Genomic DNA, 18,401 nt, shown 5'->3' on the forward strand with positions numbered 1-18,401 from the left:
TTTAAAGCTTAGCCAAATGGTGCGAATGCAGCGAAGTTGGTCAGATTTTGGCTAATTAGAGAGCGGCCAAAAGGGGGGAGAGGCGAGCCGGTACTGGGGGGGGGGGGGGATACCCATTCTGGTTGGTTAGCCAAAAGCTTTACCCGAAATTCGTTGAATGGCTGCCAGAAAATAAGAAAATATTTCATATTTTCGTCTGACAGAAAACAAGTTTATCAGCAAATCTTTACCACTTCATAACTATGGCTGTGTGTGTGTGGAGGAGGGCGTTTGTGCTTGTTTGTGGGCGTGGAACAATTTATTTCTATATTTGACAAATTGTTGCGGCACCCACTTGAAAATCAATTTGCCAGCACAAAAATTGACTTCACTTCTCTTTTGCCACCAGCCAAAGGCAGAAAAGAATTTTCCTTCAACTTTTTCTCAACTCGTTTCTTTTCTCTCTCTATTTTCAGATGGGGAAATTCTGCGAGTTTTGGTGAACAGCTCGGCGGAAATCAAATGCGATGTGGGCTCCAGTCTGCCCGATGACAAAGTCCTTCTGGTTGTTTGGTACAAGAATAATTTACCCATTTACAGGTAGGTTCAAAGCCAAAGTCCTTCTGTATCTGTGCATCTCTGTATCTCAATCCTTTTTCCTCTTGTTTTGGACAGCTATGACACACGTGGCGCCCACGCGGGCACACCATCGCATTGGCGAGACGAGGAGGTCCTCGAGAATCGGGCCGTCTTTCGCACGCACAAGGAGCCAGCGGAATTGACTATAAATCCGGTTAAGGTAAGTCCATTCCATTCCCGGCAAAGCGAGGGGCAGCATTGAATTTTATAATTGAAAACTTTCACAGGAGAAGGATGCGGGCAACTTTCGCTGTCGCGTGGACTTCAAGCTATCGCAGACCCGAAACAGCAATGTCAATCTGGAGGTTGTTGGTGCGTATACAAAATACTGATAGGGATGACACATTTGCAAACGATTTCTAAACGATTAGGCGATGTTTTAGGGGATATACGGAAAAGGCGGCAAGTTGTGGCTTAAATAAATCGAATTTTTGAGCTTTAGTTCTTGGAATTTATCGATAATACCCCCGCGAAACGATTATTTATGGAGAGCTAATTTTTATTTTATTTATATTTATTGATTGTAATTTATTGAAAGACCAATTTCCATTTTATTGATTGATAATTAAAATTGATGGTGTTTGTCTGAAAGTTTTATCAGCTATCGATACAAATCGATAACTTAAATATATTCCAAATTTGTATTAAAAAATATTTGTGAAATTTTTACGAAACGATACGTAATCCCTATCGATATCGATTACAATAGACATTTATATGATAAATATGTGATCGATTGGCAAACAAAAGTACTCGTTTCTCGAAATGTTTGAAAATTAAATCTCTAGCCAAATCCGCAGATAATTTTCCCTGATATTCCAGGCGGGGCTTAACAAAGCTCAAAGCTTACTTTTCCATTTTCGGTGTATCTCAATCAAACAATTTTCCACTTGAAAAAACACACACAGATATGTATAAATAAATAAATAAATATGTAGAGATATTTTCGCAGCCAGAAACAATTATAAAAGCAATTAACATTTGTTTTTTGTGAGAGGGAAAGAGAGAAAGATTGCGAGAGAGCAAACAAGCGTTGCACATAAATTAGCTGAAATGATTTTCTGGTTAGCCGCAAAACTTACAATTTATTATTCGAATGCCCATAAATAGTATAATCCACACACACACACACACATATATATATTAAGCAAAACGAATCCTTTGACAGTTGAAAATCTCGGGGAAAAATTGTTTCCGATTTGCGGCTGGCGAATGTCAGAAATCATTGCCGGAAAATCGGAAAAAGGGCTTCCCTTTGATTCGTTGCTAAATGATTGTTAATTAAACTAATTAAATGGCATTACCTTTCTGTTTCTGTTTTTGTTCTGTATCTGCAGTGCCACCGATGCAGCCGAATATCTTTAATGAACGCCGCATGAGAATCGATTCGAGGGCTGGACCCTATGAAGAGGGCGGCAGCCTGGAGGTCACCTGCGTCGTCTATGGAGGTAAGCGAGGTCCTTCCTTCCTTCCTTCCTGCCGTCTTCCATCAATAATTAAACTTTTACAAGTGGCTATAAAATAATGAAAACAACAGGCACGCGAATATTATCACAGAATTTTGAATAAAAGAAAAACAATTGAATGGGAATGGGAATGGAAATGTGAGATGGGGAAAAGCCTTAGGGGCCAAGAGGCATAAATAACAAACAATAAATAAAAAGTTAAGCAAAGAAAAGTAAAGGTTCAATTGTTAGGAAAAGCCAACACAAAAGTCACTGAAAACAGAAGCCAATTGAAGGGAGAGTGGGGGGTGGGGAAGTAGCGGCTGTGTGGGGAGGGACGAAGGCCAAGTCAATTTCTCAAATGTGTCGCCTTACAAAAGGATTAAAAATGGCTGCAAAGAAAGGGCCGCTATAGAAAGAGGCAACAGAGAGGCAGAGGGAAAGAAAGAAAAATGAGTGGGCGAAAGAGAGAGAGAGAGAGGGGAGACTGTGGGTGGGGAGGGGAGGCAAGGGCCAAACAGTCAACAGGCTTTGTTATCGATGATGATTCCACCTCCTCCTCCTCAAGGCGAAAATCTGACAATAAATATTCACACACACTCAGCAGAGAAAAATAAGTACAGAAAACACTGAGAGAAAATAATGAGAGAATTGTACATTTATTTATAGGATATTTTGTTGTTCTGAAAAACTCTTAAAATATGTCGTAAATAATAACTAAATCAATAAATAAAATAGAAATAAAAATAAATAAATAGAAAATAATAATAAATAAAAAAGAATAATAAATAAATAATAAATAATAATAAAAAATGCTAAAATTAAATTGAAAATTAAATTGATAATTAATAAGTTATTAACTAAATTACTAACAAATTTTTGGTAATGAAATAATTACAAATATTTAGACACAGAAATTCTCAAATTTTTTATTTTTCATTTTTATTTGTATAACATGCTTTCCATCTTAAACGATTGAATAATCTACATAAATTCAATAGCTATTAATAAAATATTAATTAAAAATACTTAAGCTGTAAAAAGATGTATAATCTTTTCGATAAAAAAGGCAAATGTTTTCATTGGAAAAATTGCAAATCAAGCAAAATGAGTTTCGGGATTTTTTAAAATTTATTTTTAATTTATTTATTATTTAGTTATTTATTATTTTTTATACAATAATATTTTAAGTATTTTAGACCTTGATTTTCTATGAAAACCAGACCGAAAATATACTTAAAATATATACAAAATATTTTGTAGATATTTTTTTTTTATATTTTCGATTTTTATACATTTTTATCACATTTTCTGCCTTATTTTTTCGTCTCTTTTTGTCTGTTTATTGTTCAAGTTTTTCTCAGTGTGCACCCACCCACACACACACCACGATTACGAGTACGATTACGGCCAACCCACTCTCTCTTCATATACCCGGGAGTCAATTGCTGTTAATGAAAACCAAAATAAAGATTAAATGAAAGAATAAAATGACAGAACCGAAAGACCCCCCAGCCCCAGCGCCAGCTCCAGTCCCAGTGGAAAGAAATGCGAGGCTGGAACCGACAGAACCGTAGCCACAGGACAAGCTATATGTCCTGCCGCTCCTCTATAAAAAAACAACAACAAGAACAGTGCCCGACATAAGTATGTCACAGCAATCGCGTGCTTTATCGCTGCTGCTGCTGCTGTTGCGTACTCCTTTTGTTTCGTTTGTGGGGTGTTTTTTTCGGGGGTTAAAGCGGAAGCGAAACCACTTTGAATGGTTTGACATGTCAACGTTGACATAAAATAAATCACCGAGCAACGGAGCAATGGAGGAGACCCCGAAGCAGAGCCCGAGCCCGAGCCCGAGCCAGGAGCCAGGAGCCAGGAGTCAGAGGAAACTGCACTTGAAACTGCCTTGGCAAACTGTTAACTGCTTCTGGTTCTGGCCAGTAGTTGCCTGGGCGTTTACAAGTGGGGAAAAGCATGTGGGGGAATGGGGGGGCGGGCACTCAAAATGTTGTATGTGCCAATTAAATGGGGGCAAGGAGAATGTTGCAAATGTACAAATGTGAATACATGCTGCATGCGGAGTCGTTGACAAGGCAAAAAACGGAAGGGTGGGAGGTGGGTACAGGGGGAAATGTAAAAGGAAAAGCAATTGGAATAGTGCCCGATGGGGCAAGATGGGTGGGTGGGGGGTAGGGTGTGTGTGGCAAGGGCTGACATTTTAAACAGGCAACAAATTGGAAGACCCTGCTCCTGCCCCACGGCTAATACCCAGTGATATCTCAATTATGTCTCAATCCCCCGCCAGAAAATTGTGTAAAATTGGAAAATTGAAAAGCCTTACGGAGGCGGTGGTGGGCTAAATCTTAAACAGTGGGCGGAAATGAATTACCAGCAAAGGCCTGACATTATGCCTGAAATCCTGGTCTGCTGCCTGTCTCACTCTGTGGTCTTTGGGTCTTTGGGCATTCAACATGCAACATGCAATGTCCATTACAGAAAGTGCAATACTGTGGCCGAAACAAAAAGACAGAACGGAGAGAGTAGACCCATAAAGTGGCTGCAAAAAGTTGCCACTTAAACAAGTGCAATCAGCAGAAAGTAAGTCAAAAAGGAGGCAGCAGCAGCAGCAGGAAGCGGCTGTGGCTGTGGCAGTGGCTGTGGCAGTGGCAGCCGAGTGCTGCACGACAGATGGAAATGGCCAAGAATAGGTGGTGGTGGAGGAGGTGGCCGATGGTGGGGTTTTGGCCTTAAGAGTGTGCAAAATATCGGCCAAGGAGCTGTAAATTTTATTGCAGATGGAAGGGGTTTCTATTTCAAATGAACGCGACACGCCATGGCAAAAGAGAGACAGAGAGAGAGAAGAAATAAAGTTATAAACCAAAAAAAAAAAACAACAGCCAGAGGTGGCAGCAGGCACACAGTCTGTGTGGGTTGTAAAAATTACCAATCTACAAAAGGGACTCGACTCCGTCGCTCCCAAAATCATAAAGAATATACACACATTTTTCGGGGGCGGTTGGGGAGGGGCATGGTTGGACTAAGGGGCAGCCATTGTGCGGTGGGTGTTTGGGGGCTTGGGGGCTTGGGGGTTGGGTTTATGTGGCCACTAATGCATAATATTCAACGTTGCCGTTCTTTTGCACGTCATGAATTTTACACGCGGCTTCTAGGACCCATTCTAGCCATTGCTTTTCGCGCTCCCTGGAGCATATACTGACTGGAGTATTGAAAGCACCAGAGGAAAACATTAAAGAAACAGGGCAGGAGGGCAGCCATATCGAATATTTTGGTACCCTTTTGTTGGCTTTTGTGTGGGCCATTAAAATAAAGAGAATAGAAGCTACAATAAATAAGAAAATATATAGAAAATATACAGGAAGAAGGAAGTGGCTCTACATATCCCTAAGATACTCAATGATATCCATCCCATTGTCCATCAGTCAGTCATTGAGGTTAGGCTTTAGGCAAGAACAACTTCTACTAAAAGAAGGGAAGGCTATGAGAAGAAATCGGTAATCAAAGGGCAAGAGATATTCCAATACTCAAAGGGAATACTAGAAGAAAGGGCTTCATACCTTAAGTGTTTTAAACGCTAACTTTTAGAACTAATCTCTGAATTTTCTCTCCTTTCAATCTCTCACCAAAAACCCAATATACCCTCTACTATATATCCTTCAATGCATATCCAGCAAAACTAAAAAGTGTGCTAGAAATGGCTTTCTCTTACTCTCTCCATCTTTCCCCACTGTTCGGGGGTGTGTGTCAAACGGAAGTGCAGGCGTTTTCCGCTTTTGGCCCAAAGTGAACGTTGGCCATATTGTTATGGCTGTTGCTGTTGTAAGGCAGGTTGTAGCCGGCTACAAAATTGTATGCATTTTTTATATTTTTTCGCTCCCACACTCTTTTTTTTTGCCTGTTTGTTGCTATTATTATTATTATTATTATTATTATTATTACTCCACTTTTTGTTGTTGTTGTTGTTGTGGCACATTTCAAAGCAGGAAAGTGCAACACAAAAGGGGAGTCCCCTCTGCAGCAAACAAGTTATTTACAAGAAGGAAAAAATGGTGGATGGGGAAAGTGCAAGGGGTACTTCCTATGTGGCAAAGTGGCAAGTCTTCTATGCCACAACATTTCGCATAATACCAAGGCTCATTTATATTTCATTTATTGCCACATTGCCTTCAAATGAAAGCATTTTGTGGCGGTGGCAGTGGCAGTGGCACTTTGAAAGAATAGAATTAGACACGAAACCACGACAGGAGGAGGTGACTTTTCACAGAGAACTTTTCTAAAGCTCTCAAATAAAAAAGGAATGAAAAATCATTTATCATGATATTTAAAAACAGTAAGTTTTGGTATTTATTTTGTTGATTTTTGGTATTTATTTGGAATTTATTGGGTATTTGATATGTATTTAATTGGTATCTATTACGTATTTATTTGGTATTTATTATTTTTTTGTTTGGTATTTATTACGTTTTTATTATCTATTTAGTTTGGTATTTATATGGTGCTTATGTATTTGTTTGGTATATTTTCGATATTTATTATTTTTTTGCTACTTATTTTATAGCTATTTGGTATTTATTTGGTATTTGATATTAAATATGAATTTATTTGGTATTTAATATGTATTTTTTTGTTATTTATTATGTATTTACGTTGGTATTTATTTGGTATTTATTACGTATTTATTTGGTATTTATTATGAATTTATTTGTTACTTATCAGGTATTTATTATGTATTTATTTTGGTATTTTGTTATATTTATTTGGTATTTATTTGGTATTTTTTATGTATTTATTTGCTATTTGTTGTTTATTTACTTGGTGTTTTTTATTAATTTATTTGGGGTTCATTCATCTATGGGTTTCTTCTCGGTAGGGGTCTATGCCCTATGGCTATTGATTCATCGAGTGGTCCAACCACCAGTCAATGGCTCTACCGTAGATGGAATATCTTTCCTCAAATTTTCTGTAAAATATTCTTAAATTCTTATTTAAACCAGGATTCAGCTTTTCCTCCCTTTAAAAAGAACAACAAATGACAATTGAGTGGTGGAGTGGTGGAGTCCCCGAGTGGACTCCGAAATTCTGTTTGTTGCAGACGATCCTTGAAGTTAGCGAAAGCTTTAAATTTATTTAACAACTTCCTCAATGGACAAAAGGCCAAATGCCAAAACAGCAGACACGACGAGAGCAAAGAGAGAGAGAGAGGGGCAAACACCCACTAAAAGAGAGGAAAGAGAGCGAGAGAGAGAGAGAGAGAGAGAGCGAGAGCGCTGAGCAAACAGAAAGTGTAGCAAAGACAACAAAACATAAAAAATATTTATGTGTGGCATGGCAGAGGGTTTTTACTTGTTCCTTTTGTGCTTTTGTTGTTGTTGTTGTTGTTGTTGTTGTTGTTGCTGTTGTTGTTGTGTGTGTAACTATCACGAGCAGCATACAGCATGCAGCATGTAGCATGCACCAGCAGCAACAGCAGCAGCATGATTCCCGAAATGGTTGTTGCTGTGTTTTCTCCATCTATTTCTTAAGTGCTTTGTTTGCTTCCCAAGGCACCCTCTCGACCCACCCCGACCCCACCACCACCCTTTGGCTGTTGTGTATCCAAAATCCAAAGCAAACGCAAGCGAGTAAAAGCCAAAAGCAGATGCACGAGAGATGCAGATGCAGAAAAGATATGCAAAACTAAACAAGCAAATATTTCAGCATTGCATAACTAAGCCAGAAGTTCCACTTTTCACTGTATCTCTGCATCTGCATCTGTGTGTGTGTGTTCTCTCTTTGTGTGTGTGTGTGTGTCGGCAAACAGAACAATAAGGCAACAAGAAATAGGGACTTCTGAAAGAGAATAAGAGTCCTGGAAACCGTGGGCAACGTTGTGTGCAAGAGCACACATAAGTGAGTGCCACAGCGAGGAAAGGACTGTGGGACAGAGACATGATTTTTGCTATAAAGATACCATTGAAGATTGAGAGAGGATCCTGTGTACAGGCAGCAGCACTAACAAGCCAACGGCTCTGTTTACAGCCCACGCCAGCAGTAGCACTAACAGGGCAGCGGCTCCCTTTACAGCCCACATTAACAGTAGGCTATCACAGCAGAGCAGCAGCACTAACAGTATGTTATCACAGCAGAACAGCAGCACTAACAGGGCAATAGATCTGTTTACAGGCTACGCTAACAGTATGTTATTTCCCTCGCCTGCTAACAGTCTGGCTTCACTGGCCTGTTAACAGTCTGTGGGAACTCTCGATTACAGCCCGCTCACTGTTAAAGCTCTCTTACGATCCACGGCTATCGCGCTAGCATTAATTACGTTCCAACTCGTCCCCAAGGGCATAGAAGTACAAGAAAATTATACAAAAAGAGCAAAAAATAATTCTAATATTTGCCAAAAATAAAATGCTTGAAGATCATTTATTTTTCCACAAAACCAGCGCAAAAATTACCAGAAAATTTCGTAGAGCACTCCCATAGTCCCCTGGCAGTACGGAGTAGGCGCGCGGTCTGCTTTAAGGCTGCCGCTGCTGCTGCTGCTTTTCCTCAAAAGAAAAGCGCTAAAAACTGGCACGCATTTGAATGCTGCTGCTGCTGCTCATTAGGAGGCGGGTTTTCCCTCATGCCTGCTGCCAGGTGGACGGTTGGACAGGTGGCAAAGAAATGCTAATGTCGCCTCTTTTGCATCGCTTTCTCCCCCCCTCCCCCTCTCTCTCGCTCTCTGTCGCTGTGGCACAAAAACCCGTTTTTTGATGCCTGCTCTAAAAATGGCAAAGCACTCAACAAAAAAACACAGAAAAATAAAAGGAAGGACAGCAAAAAAAAGAGCTAGTGCAAACTTTGAGTGTGTGCGTGTGTGTGTGTGTGTGGCACCTTATGTTGACATTAAAAGCGAAAAAGAGAAGAAGAGAAGCGACGAGACGAGGAGGCCAGAAGAAACTTGGAAACGAGGCTTTAAAAAAGCGAAAGCGAAAAAGTTTTGAAGGAAAAACTAAGGCAAAGAGTTCTTTAAAATAGGGAGTGCAGGAAAAATTAAAGAAATGCATTGCCAAAACAAAATTTGTATCCCATTCTGCCCCCTCTGCCGCTGTTGCCTATTTTTTTGCATTGTTTTTCCTTTGGCTAAGGGAAAAGGCTAATAAATCACAGGCAACCATTAAGCCGCCTTGCTACTCACACATGCGCTAATCTACTCCACACACACACAGGCGGATACATATGTATTTTTTTGGGTAGTATATTTGTGAAATATTTTCATAAACAACATAAAACTCAACCAAAATGGCTCTGTTATTAATCAAAGTAATGTGTGCGCTCCTACGTGTGTGTGTGTGTGTGTGTGTGTTTGTGTGTTCTGTGTGTGTGTGACACAAATCAAGTGCAGTTTTTGGGGGGGGCACGTCTATGCCCGTGGTTTAGTTGAATATATTTTTGTTTTGCAGGTGGATTTAATGGCACTTGTATTTGTTTGATGGCCAGTCATCAAGCATAATAATAACTATTGTATAATATATGTCATACACTTGAGAAAATACATGCATACATAGAAAAGCCTCGCTCCCGTTTTCTTGTAGTGTATTAATTTTTCTTTGCTCGACGGACCACCCGTTGCGATTAAATTAATGTGCGCTCATATACGCACACAAAAGCTAATTTCAGCGCTTGATTAAGTTGAAGTCGTTAAAAGCGGCCAAGTGCTGCTGCCACACTGCCACAGTGCCACACGCTGCGTATGAGTAATGTGCGCTGCCTGGAGCGTGCGTGTGTGTGTGTGTGTTCAAGAGACTCACTCTCCTTCGAGTGAGTGCAATGCCATTGAAGCCACCTTCACGTCTAACAAATCAGTTAACAAGCGTGTAGTCAGTCAGACTTAATTAGTAGCTCGAATCAAGTGGCAAGGTCTCTTTCAAGTGCCAGAAACGAAGGATCTTTAATCAGTGGAAATTCAATTAAGCAATCAAACAATAACTGAGAGCATCTATTACCGAAAATCATGGGCTATTTGGTAGCCTTAAGATTAAAAACACTAGATACGATTTAAGCAAACGACAAGCAATTATTTGCTCTACAGCACCTTTAATAATCACTCTAATCCCCCCGTCTCTGTCTCTCCCCTAGGTTCTCCACCACCCACTGTCACCTGGCTGATGAATGGGCAGCTGCAGAACAGCGTTGTCGATTACACCTACGATGGGACCATCAACAGCAAACTGGTGGTCCGCAACCTGTCACGCATCCACCAGCATGCGGTCTACACCTGCCAGGCGAGCAATTTCCACAAGAAATACGTGGCCACCAATATAACCATTGAGCTATACCGTGAGTACTAGGTTTTTCCCTTCATTCATTAAATGTTTTCCACCGAAAATATGCTGCTAAAAATGTTTTTTGGCAAACAGATTATTTCAAGGGTTTGCAGGGGGCGCTAGGGGAGGGGGTTTTAAGCGTTGCGATAAAAGTTTTAACAAATAGCTGCGCAGATAAAAACAAACACAGGAACAAAAAAAAAATAGGAGAAAGGAAGCGGGAAAGTGGGTTGGCAACAACACAACAAAAATAGATAATAAAATGGCTTATGCAAATATCACAAAATATAGCACACAACAGAAACACGGGGGGCAAGGGGGGTAGAGAGAGGGAGGGGGGAAGAGAAAGTATTGCCATACAAAAAAAAATAATTGGGAAAAACAGAATAGCAACATTTGTGTGCGTAACTTATTCCTACCTATGTATGTACACACTGCCTGACCCCTGACCTGGCACATATTGTTTGAACCTACCCCCTACCCCTCTGCCACCACCCCTTCTGTTCAGGTTAGTGAAGTGCCGGTGCAGGCCAGGTCCGGCCGTGCCTCGCATCCCGAATGCGATTTATTATTTTGTGACAATTTTTTAAATGCCTCTAGTGCCACACGCCCCCCCGACTGTGCCCCGTCTGTGCCCCGAATCGTTGCAATGGCCATGCAAATTGTTAAATTGAATTAAATTGTTGCCAATTCCAAAGGCTGCAAGAGCCAGTCGGGGGCGGGATTTGTGTCAGGGCAAGCTGTTGTTGCAGCAAGAGTTTATTTGGAATGACAAATATGCCATGAAAAAAATTCCATCAACTTTATTAGTTTCAAAAGTCACAGCACGCGGGCGGACAGGGGGTCACGGGGGTCAGGGGGGAGTGCATTTTAAGGGATTTGCATTCTAAAAAAAAAACAAAATCCCAAATGAAACATGGCTGAAAAGCGCAATGATTGAGGATTATTTTGGGACTCAATGAATGGAATAGAAAATCTGAGAGTAGGAGTTACCAGGAGTTACCGATGGGTAGCCCATGATAGACATCCCTTGAGATACTCTCTCTTTCACCTCTCCTTCGGTTGCCTCCACTTTCCCTCTTCCCATCTTTTGATGGCCCTTACACCTATAATATTTTGTTGTTCCAAGGCTCCAAAAATCCCAAATGAAACATGGCTAAAAAGCGGAATGATTGAGGATTATTTAAGGACTCAATGCATGGAGTGGATAACCCTAGACTGGGAGTTGCCAGGAATTATTTCGGGCACCACCAATGGGTAGCCAATGAAAGACATTCCCTGAGATATTCTCTCTTACACCTTCAGTTTTATCCAAAAACTGCCTCCACTTTCCCCCTTCCCGTCTTTTGATGGCCCTTACACCTATAATATTTTGTTGCCTGCCACTTGATTATTAGGCCCCAGTCGCCATTGCGCTAACATCCAAAGATTGGCCATAGAATTTAATGGCACTTTCGGCGCGTCTGTCATGGCGTCTCAAAATGCCAAAGCAATTGATGTCAAGTCCTGTGTCCGTCCCCACCCACCAAAATAAATGTTGAAAATATTCCTGCGGCAGCTGGTGATGCGCCGCATATTTGATATTATTGCGCCCCCATTGGTGGCATGTGTAGCAATTGCGGCGGGCATTAATAATGATGGGCGATACGGGGGGCATGCCACACATACGATTGGGTCAATTAATGTGCCCCAAAGTTCACTAAAGACATTATACCTCATTTTGGGCCTTATTAGCGGCATGTGCAATAGATGACCTTGAAAGACGAGGGCAGCATTGCGTGGGCCGTTTTTTGCTCGTACTTTGCGTGTAATAGTCACAGGGAGGGGGAGGGAGAGAGGGAGAAAGCTAGTTGAATAATAAGTATGACCTTAATTAGTTAATTTTATGGCCACTAACAATTAGATTACGCCCGTCACGATACTAGACCCTCCTCATAACCCCAGCCCCCACACTCCACACTCCATCCCCCCCTCCACCACTCCACACTCTTGACTGCTAGGGGGCGGCGACACAATTATGAGGTAGGATAGGCCTCATTAGCACACACTTTAAGGATTCGCCCCTTGACAAAAAAAACAACAAAAAATAAAACCATAATTGAAGAATTATATGAGGATTATTTTTTTTATATTTTTTTCTTAGATTTAGTTTTAATTTTAGCTCTTAATAAATTTATTTGTGTAGGAAATTCTCTTTGGTTTTGATAAATACAAAAAAAAACTATAGCATGCATTTCGGGGCACATCTACGTCCAAGAACTCCTGTGGATTCCTGTGGCAGCTGTAGCTCTTGGAGCTGCTTCTTTGAAGATTTTTAAGGGGTTTTGGGAAGAGAGAGCAGGAAGAGATTAAGAGTGGCCGTAGAAGGGGCTTCTAGCCAGACTATCAGGGTCTTCTCTGCAGATTACTGCATCATTCGATGGTTCCTTTTTAGGGCAGAAATATCTGCGGATTTGTTTCGGCTTTGGCATTCGAGAAGGCGGAAATAATGGTCTCGGTATCCTTGGAGTTTAGTAGAGATCTGGTTGATGAAATATCTATTTATTTGTATGAAAATACCCCATAGAAATCCCCAATTTCAATGGAAGCTGTAACTCTTTTCTTTCTTTCAATTTATTGTGTTTTTACAGGTGTACCATCTGTGTTTTTTTTTTGCTTTAAACAATTTAAAAGTTTAATGCCCTTGTTTGCATAATTGGACACGGGTTGCCGCTTCTTTTAGAGGCTTTATACATATATTCTATGCTCTCTCTCCCCCTCACTCACTGCATCTCACCCACTCTGTGTGTAGTGCGTTTAATTAAACATTTAAACGATTTTCCAATGCAAATGTGCATAATTAATTTAATTACAATAAAACGCGAACAGCAACAGCAACAGAAACAGAAACAAACCTGTTCAATGCCAAATGAAAACAACGGCAGGACAGCATAAAAAATTGAAATAATATTGTAATATATGCAAGTAAAATATATATAAATGCTGCAACACCATTCAGCATTCAGCATTTACCATTCACCATCAAAGGAAATAAAAAAAAATAAATAAATAAAATTGTAGATAGTTTTCCACTGCCTCCAGTTTTTATCATCGCATTTTGGCTTAACTGAAATGTCACGCCTTTAAATTAACGCACAAAATGCGCGGCCAACCGCAGTAAATGTTGCAACAACAAAAGTGGAGCTTAACCTGGCCATGTCGTTGGAAAAAATATATATGGAATGCAGATATGATTGTATCAATAGCATAATGCGGTGCAAGCGTTGCAATCAGCAATGATTTATTCATGAAATGGATACCATCTAAGCAGTTGATGGAAGATCGAACGATCGTTTTTCTGTGGTAAAGGGTTTAATGGAAAAATTGATGGACTACAGGGAAAAGCCTGACATGAAGCCTCCCAAGAAGGATCTTTCGGGGCAGAGAAACTCCCCAGATCTTGGGCTCTTCCGCTTGGAGAGAGAGGAGCAGCTATATGGCCATACGGCATCCCTAGTTTGTATTAATATTCCATAAATGTACGGCAACTCTAGAAAAATACCGAATATATGGCCATGGAAAAAGTATGAAGATGGACGCTCGATCATATGAAAAAAAATATGAAAAAAAGTATAAAATATTTAAGAAGAAATTATATCTATTTTTCTCTCACATTAATTCCTTCAATGGCTTTTCCTTCTTAGGAACTCTCCTAAGAAAAGCCTTCACAGAGGACTACTGTGGCTTTTGCATAATTTTTGGGTTTTTTGGCGTGTTACCCCAGCGAGCCGTATGCCATGAAACCCTTTTTGGAACGCCTAAAATAATTAATCAAAGCGAAACCTAAGCCCCTTTCAAATCGCATTAGATTGATACCCAAATATAAAACTAAAATTCCACAAATAAAGAGCCCTTTCCATACCCCAATCCACTGCCAATAATAACTCCTAAAAATCTGCCAAACAAACAAAATGCCAATTTTAATATTTATAATAATTTTCAAATTGAAAACCAAAGTAAAATGCAGAAAAAGACGCACAGAAAAAACAGTTAAAAATAATACAAATACAAATAAAAATAATATTGATAAGGAGGATGGTGAAAAATGACTGAAAATGTCGATAATGAACCTTAAACCCAAAAAAAAAACCCCACTACGTGATGGCATGGTATTTGTTTTTCCACCTGATATCCTATATATATTTTGCCTGGCACTTTTTCAATTTTGTGGGTAAACAATAATTGCTGTCAGCATATGAATATTAACAAATATTCAAATTACATAAAACGATAATTGCATGAATATATATTGGTCATTGGCCATTGGCCATTGGCCATGGGGATCCCTTGCCTACCAGGACATATGGCAATTATTTATTGAATAGATAACTTCCACAGAGATTCGTCATTAAATTGGGTTCTTTAAAACTATATATAATGGGATTTTCCGCCTTTTCATTTGCTTTGTTTTCTTTATGGATTTTCTCGTTGCTTATTTAATTGATATTTTCTCTGATATATTTTCCTGACATTTGCCTTGGCGTTTTTGTAGTCCTTTCCGATATTTATCATAGCGTTTATGTGTCCCTTTTTCCATGCCCCACACATTGTTGCCACATTTGCCGCGATTTTTGTTGCTGCTCTGCAGAGAGCGGGAGAGCGAGAGAGCGAGAGAGAGAGAATCGTAATTTGTTGCAATTAATTTTAATTGCATTGCCTGTCATTTTCATTTCCATTTCCATTTCGTTTTCGATTTTTCACACACAATTTGAATAAATCAACAAAAAGCGCTGCCCGGCAACGAACCAAAAAATAAAAGAAAACGCCGGGCCTTAAATGCCATTTAAGCAAATAAATTAACTATGGAAATTAATGCCACACGCTCATAAACAAACTGTTTGCCTTTGCCTTTGCCTTTGCCGTTGCAGTGCGTCCCCTTTTGGTGGAAATCAGCTTCAACAATCAGCCCATGTCCGCGGACCGCAAATACGAGATCGAGTGCCAGGCGATTGGCTCTCGACCCCCGGCGAAGATCACCTGGTGGATGGGCAATCTAGAGCTCCACGGGCACAGCCAGAAGGTACACGTAATCCCCGAGAAAGAGAGTTCTCTATATCTACAGCTATTCTTTTTTCCTGCAGGTCTCTGAGGATGGCAATGTCAGCACTTCGGTGCTGTCGATTACCCCCACAAGGGAGGACCATGGCAAGGCCTTGTCCTGTCGCGCCACAAACGAGCTGGTGCGCAACGGCATACGGGAAACGGCCATGAAGCTGAATGTGTTCTGTAAGTAGATACAAATATTTTTTAAATTAGAAAAAAAAATTTAATCACTAAAAATTAAAAAAAAAAAAATTTGTAAATACTTAAAAAAAGTAAATAAGAAAATTAATAATAAAACAAACAAAAATTATATAAATAAAATCAAATTTAAACAAATTTTAAATTAAATTTTGAAAAAAAAAAACAAACCAAAACCAAAATAAAAACCAAACTATTCACTAGTTCATAGTTCAAAGATGAAGAAAAAATTACAGAAAAATTAAAAATTACCAAAAAAAAGTATATAAATAAAATATAAAATATAATAAAATTGAACTTAAATTAAAATATATAATCCTTTGCTAAAAAGTTAAAACCAATCAAATAAAAAAAAAATAAAGAAACAAAATTAAGTCTGGTGTTGAAATGATGTCTGTAAAAAAACTTTAAAGTCAGTTTTTTAATTAAAGAAATTAATTGCCTTTTTTAAAGAGTTTTGAAATATTTGAAAGGATACAAATAGCTATTCATTATGATAGAACTTCTGGTACTTTCTGTCAAGAAATGCTCCAACAAATATCTCCACCGAACCGTCTAAATAATTTTTATAATATTTCCAAATATATTTGAATTAATAATAAAAAAAATATTAGAAAATGTTAAAGAAAAGGAAAACAGTAGACCTAGCTCTTTCCCTTCAGTAATTTTGATGTCTAAATAGATGCTTAGAGACCTCTTAAAATCTCTCAAAATATAAATAGAAGACCAGGAACTCCACCAGCCCCAAAACTCTCCTAATTGAGGCCCATTTTGCCTGTATTTTTAGCCCCAAACCCATTGAAATATTTATTTCTAAGCCCATAGAACCCGCAAAGCTTAAAGTACATTCTCTAGCCCCAAAATTTCGCCACTAATAACACCCATTCGTGCCATGATGGCATATGCCACTAGTGCTTTATGAGTGGTGTCCCCCATAAACCATCAATGGGCCTCGGTTCTGGTTCTGGTTCTGGTTCTGTGTCTGTTTCCGTTTCTGTTGGCGGATTCCATAAACTATGTCAACCGCTTATCGCCCATGTCCTTGTCCCTCACCCTTTTTTGGCGGGGGGCGGGATGGAATCAATATTCATTTGCATACGAATGGCTGCCAAAAACTCACTCGTATGTCAATCGTTTGTTTTATGTTTGCGATGGGGGGAATCAGGGGCAAAAGGCGAAAGAAAAAGCTTACTTTAAAGCAGGAAAAACACACACACACACACACACACACTCGTGGCAGCCACAGCTCCTTAATGTTTCAATAGTCTCGTGTCCTCATCCTTGGAGGGGTTCGGCTGACGTCTTGGGCAAACAGTTGCCACGGGTTTGCTATTATCTAAAAAGCTTGCCGCCTCGTTCCGTTCCTCCAAATGCCATTGAAACTTTTACTCCTTTCGTTGTGGCTCCTCGAAGGAGCTCTGCTGGATGCTGCTGTCTGCCTGGCTACTGGAGGATGCTCCACGTCGCGTCGCATCGCGTCTCGTCGCTGATATAAAAAATTAGATAACAATTTCAATTTCCATGCTCATTTACATGTTTATAGCGTGCTTAAAATATTTTGCTCTCCCACTTCCTACCAGAGATTTCATATTTCCACCCGACACCCGACCCCGACCCCGACCCAGACCCCCCTCCGACCCCACCGTCCTTCCTTCAACAATTTTGTGTCTTTTTTAGGAACGTTCTTTGTTTGCCTTTTGGGGGCGGTGGGGGAGTGGGGGTCTGAAATTGAAAAGTTGATGCAATGATGATGGAAAAGAGAGTGGAGGCGGGGGAGGGGGGGGGGGGGGGTGTACGGGTAAGCTGCGCTGCCAATAATTTTCTCATTATATCACAGGAGGCCATAAAAACGCGTTATCTTTAATATATCTTAATTCGCTCTGCCCCTGCCCCTCTCTCTCCCCCTCTCTCTGTGGCAAACAGATATCATTTTCCACACAATCAGCCACAGGAAAACCTTTTACCTGCTAGGGGGTGGAGGGTGGTGGGGTTTGGGGGTTGGGGGCAATGACAAGGCAGGAAAGTGTGTAGAAAAAAGCCGGCTTTTCCCCAAACTATATTTGCAATTAATTGTGCGGGTCGTAAGCCAATTTTCCAAAAGGAAAAAACCAAGAGAAAATGGCACAAAACTTTCAAAATATAACGTAATTTATGTGTGGCAGGCAGCAGAGGGGCAGGCGGCAGAGGGGCAGGCGGCAGAGGATCAGGCAGGCAGGGAATCAATTTAAGGGTCTGCTAACGAGAACTTGTCCAAGTTTTGTGTGCAATAGACAATGACAGGGAGGGGGGGAGGGGGCACACACACACACACACACAAAGATGCAGAGAGTTGCAGCTGCAACATAATGTGGCACTGGCACTGGCACTGGCAGTGGCAGTGTGGCAATGGCACTCAAAAGTCGTTACGTTAAGCTGCAGTTTGGGTTTTTTCGGACCTCCTCCGTCTGCGTCTCTCTGTAGAACCATAAAATGCATTAGCCAGAGAGACGTAGTAGTTGGCCAGCTTTCGTCCAGTGACAGTTATTACCACTTAAGCCCATCCTAACCGCAACAGTGTGGCCTGCCAGACAGACAGCCAGCCAGGCAGCCACTTTTCCAGTTTGGCCTCTCAGTCGCTGTCCACAAGAGAAAACTCTTGCCGCTTGCCCCCTCCAGAGACATGGCCTCTGTCTTTGCCCCCGCCACCAGGGACATGGATCTCCATCTCTCTCTGGCTTTGCCCCCTCCAGAGGGTCTCCATCTCTCTGTC

At 40.5% G+C, this 18,401-nt stretch overlaps 1 protein-coding gene across 3 annotated transcripts in view; it reads left to right on the forward strand.

The window, feature by feature from the left end:
• Positions 1–18,401, forward strand: part of side-VI (sidestep VI) — a 201,373-nt gene that overhangs the window by 155,299 nt on the left and 27,673 nt on the right. For all 3 annotated transcript variants that reach the window (XM_033380706.1, XM_033380707.1, XM_033380708.1), the window contains 7 exons: positions 456–579; positions 655–778; positions 846–930; positions 1,956–2,066; positions 10,185–10,385; positions 15,280–15,431; positions 15,493–15,637. In XM_033380706.1, coding sequence (XP_033236597.1) covers positions 456–579; positions 655–778; positions 846–930; positions 1,956–2,066; positions 10,185–10,385; positions 15,280–15,431; positions 15,493–15,637 — 942 coding nt within the window. The remainder of the gene's footprint in view (positions 1–455; positions 580–654; positions 779–845; positions 931–1,955; positions 2,067–10,184; positions 10,386–15,279; positions 15,432–15,492; positions 15,638–18,401) is intronic.

The sequence above is a fragment of the Drosophila pseudoobscura genome, chromosome 2 (genome assembly GCF_009870125.1).
Source record: "Drosophila pseudoobscura strain MV-25-SWS-2005 chromosome 2, UCI_Dpse_MV25, whole genome shotgun sequence".
Lineage (NCBI taxonomy): Eukaryota > Metazoa > Arthropoda > Insecta > Diptera > Drosophilidae > Drosophila > Drosophila pseudoobscura.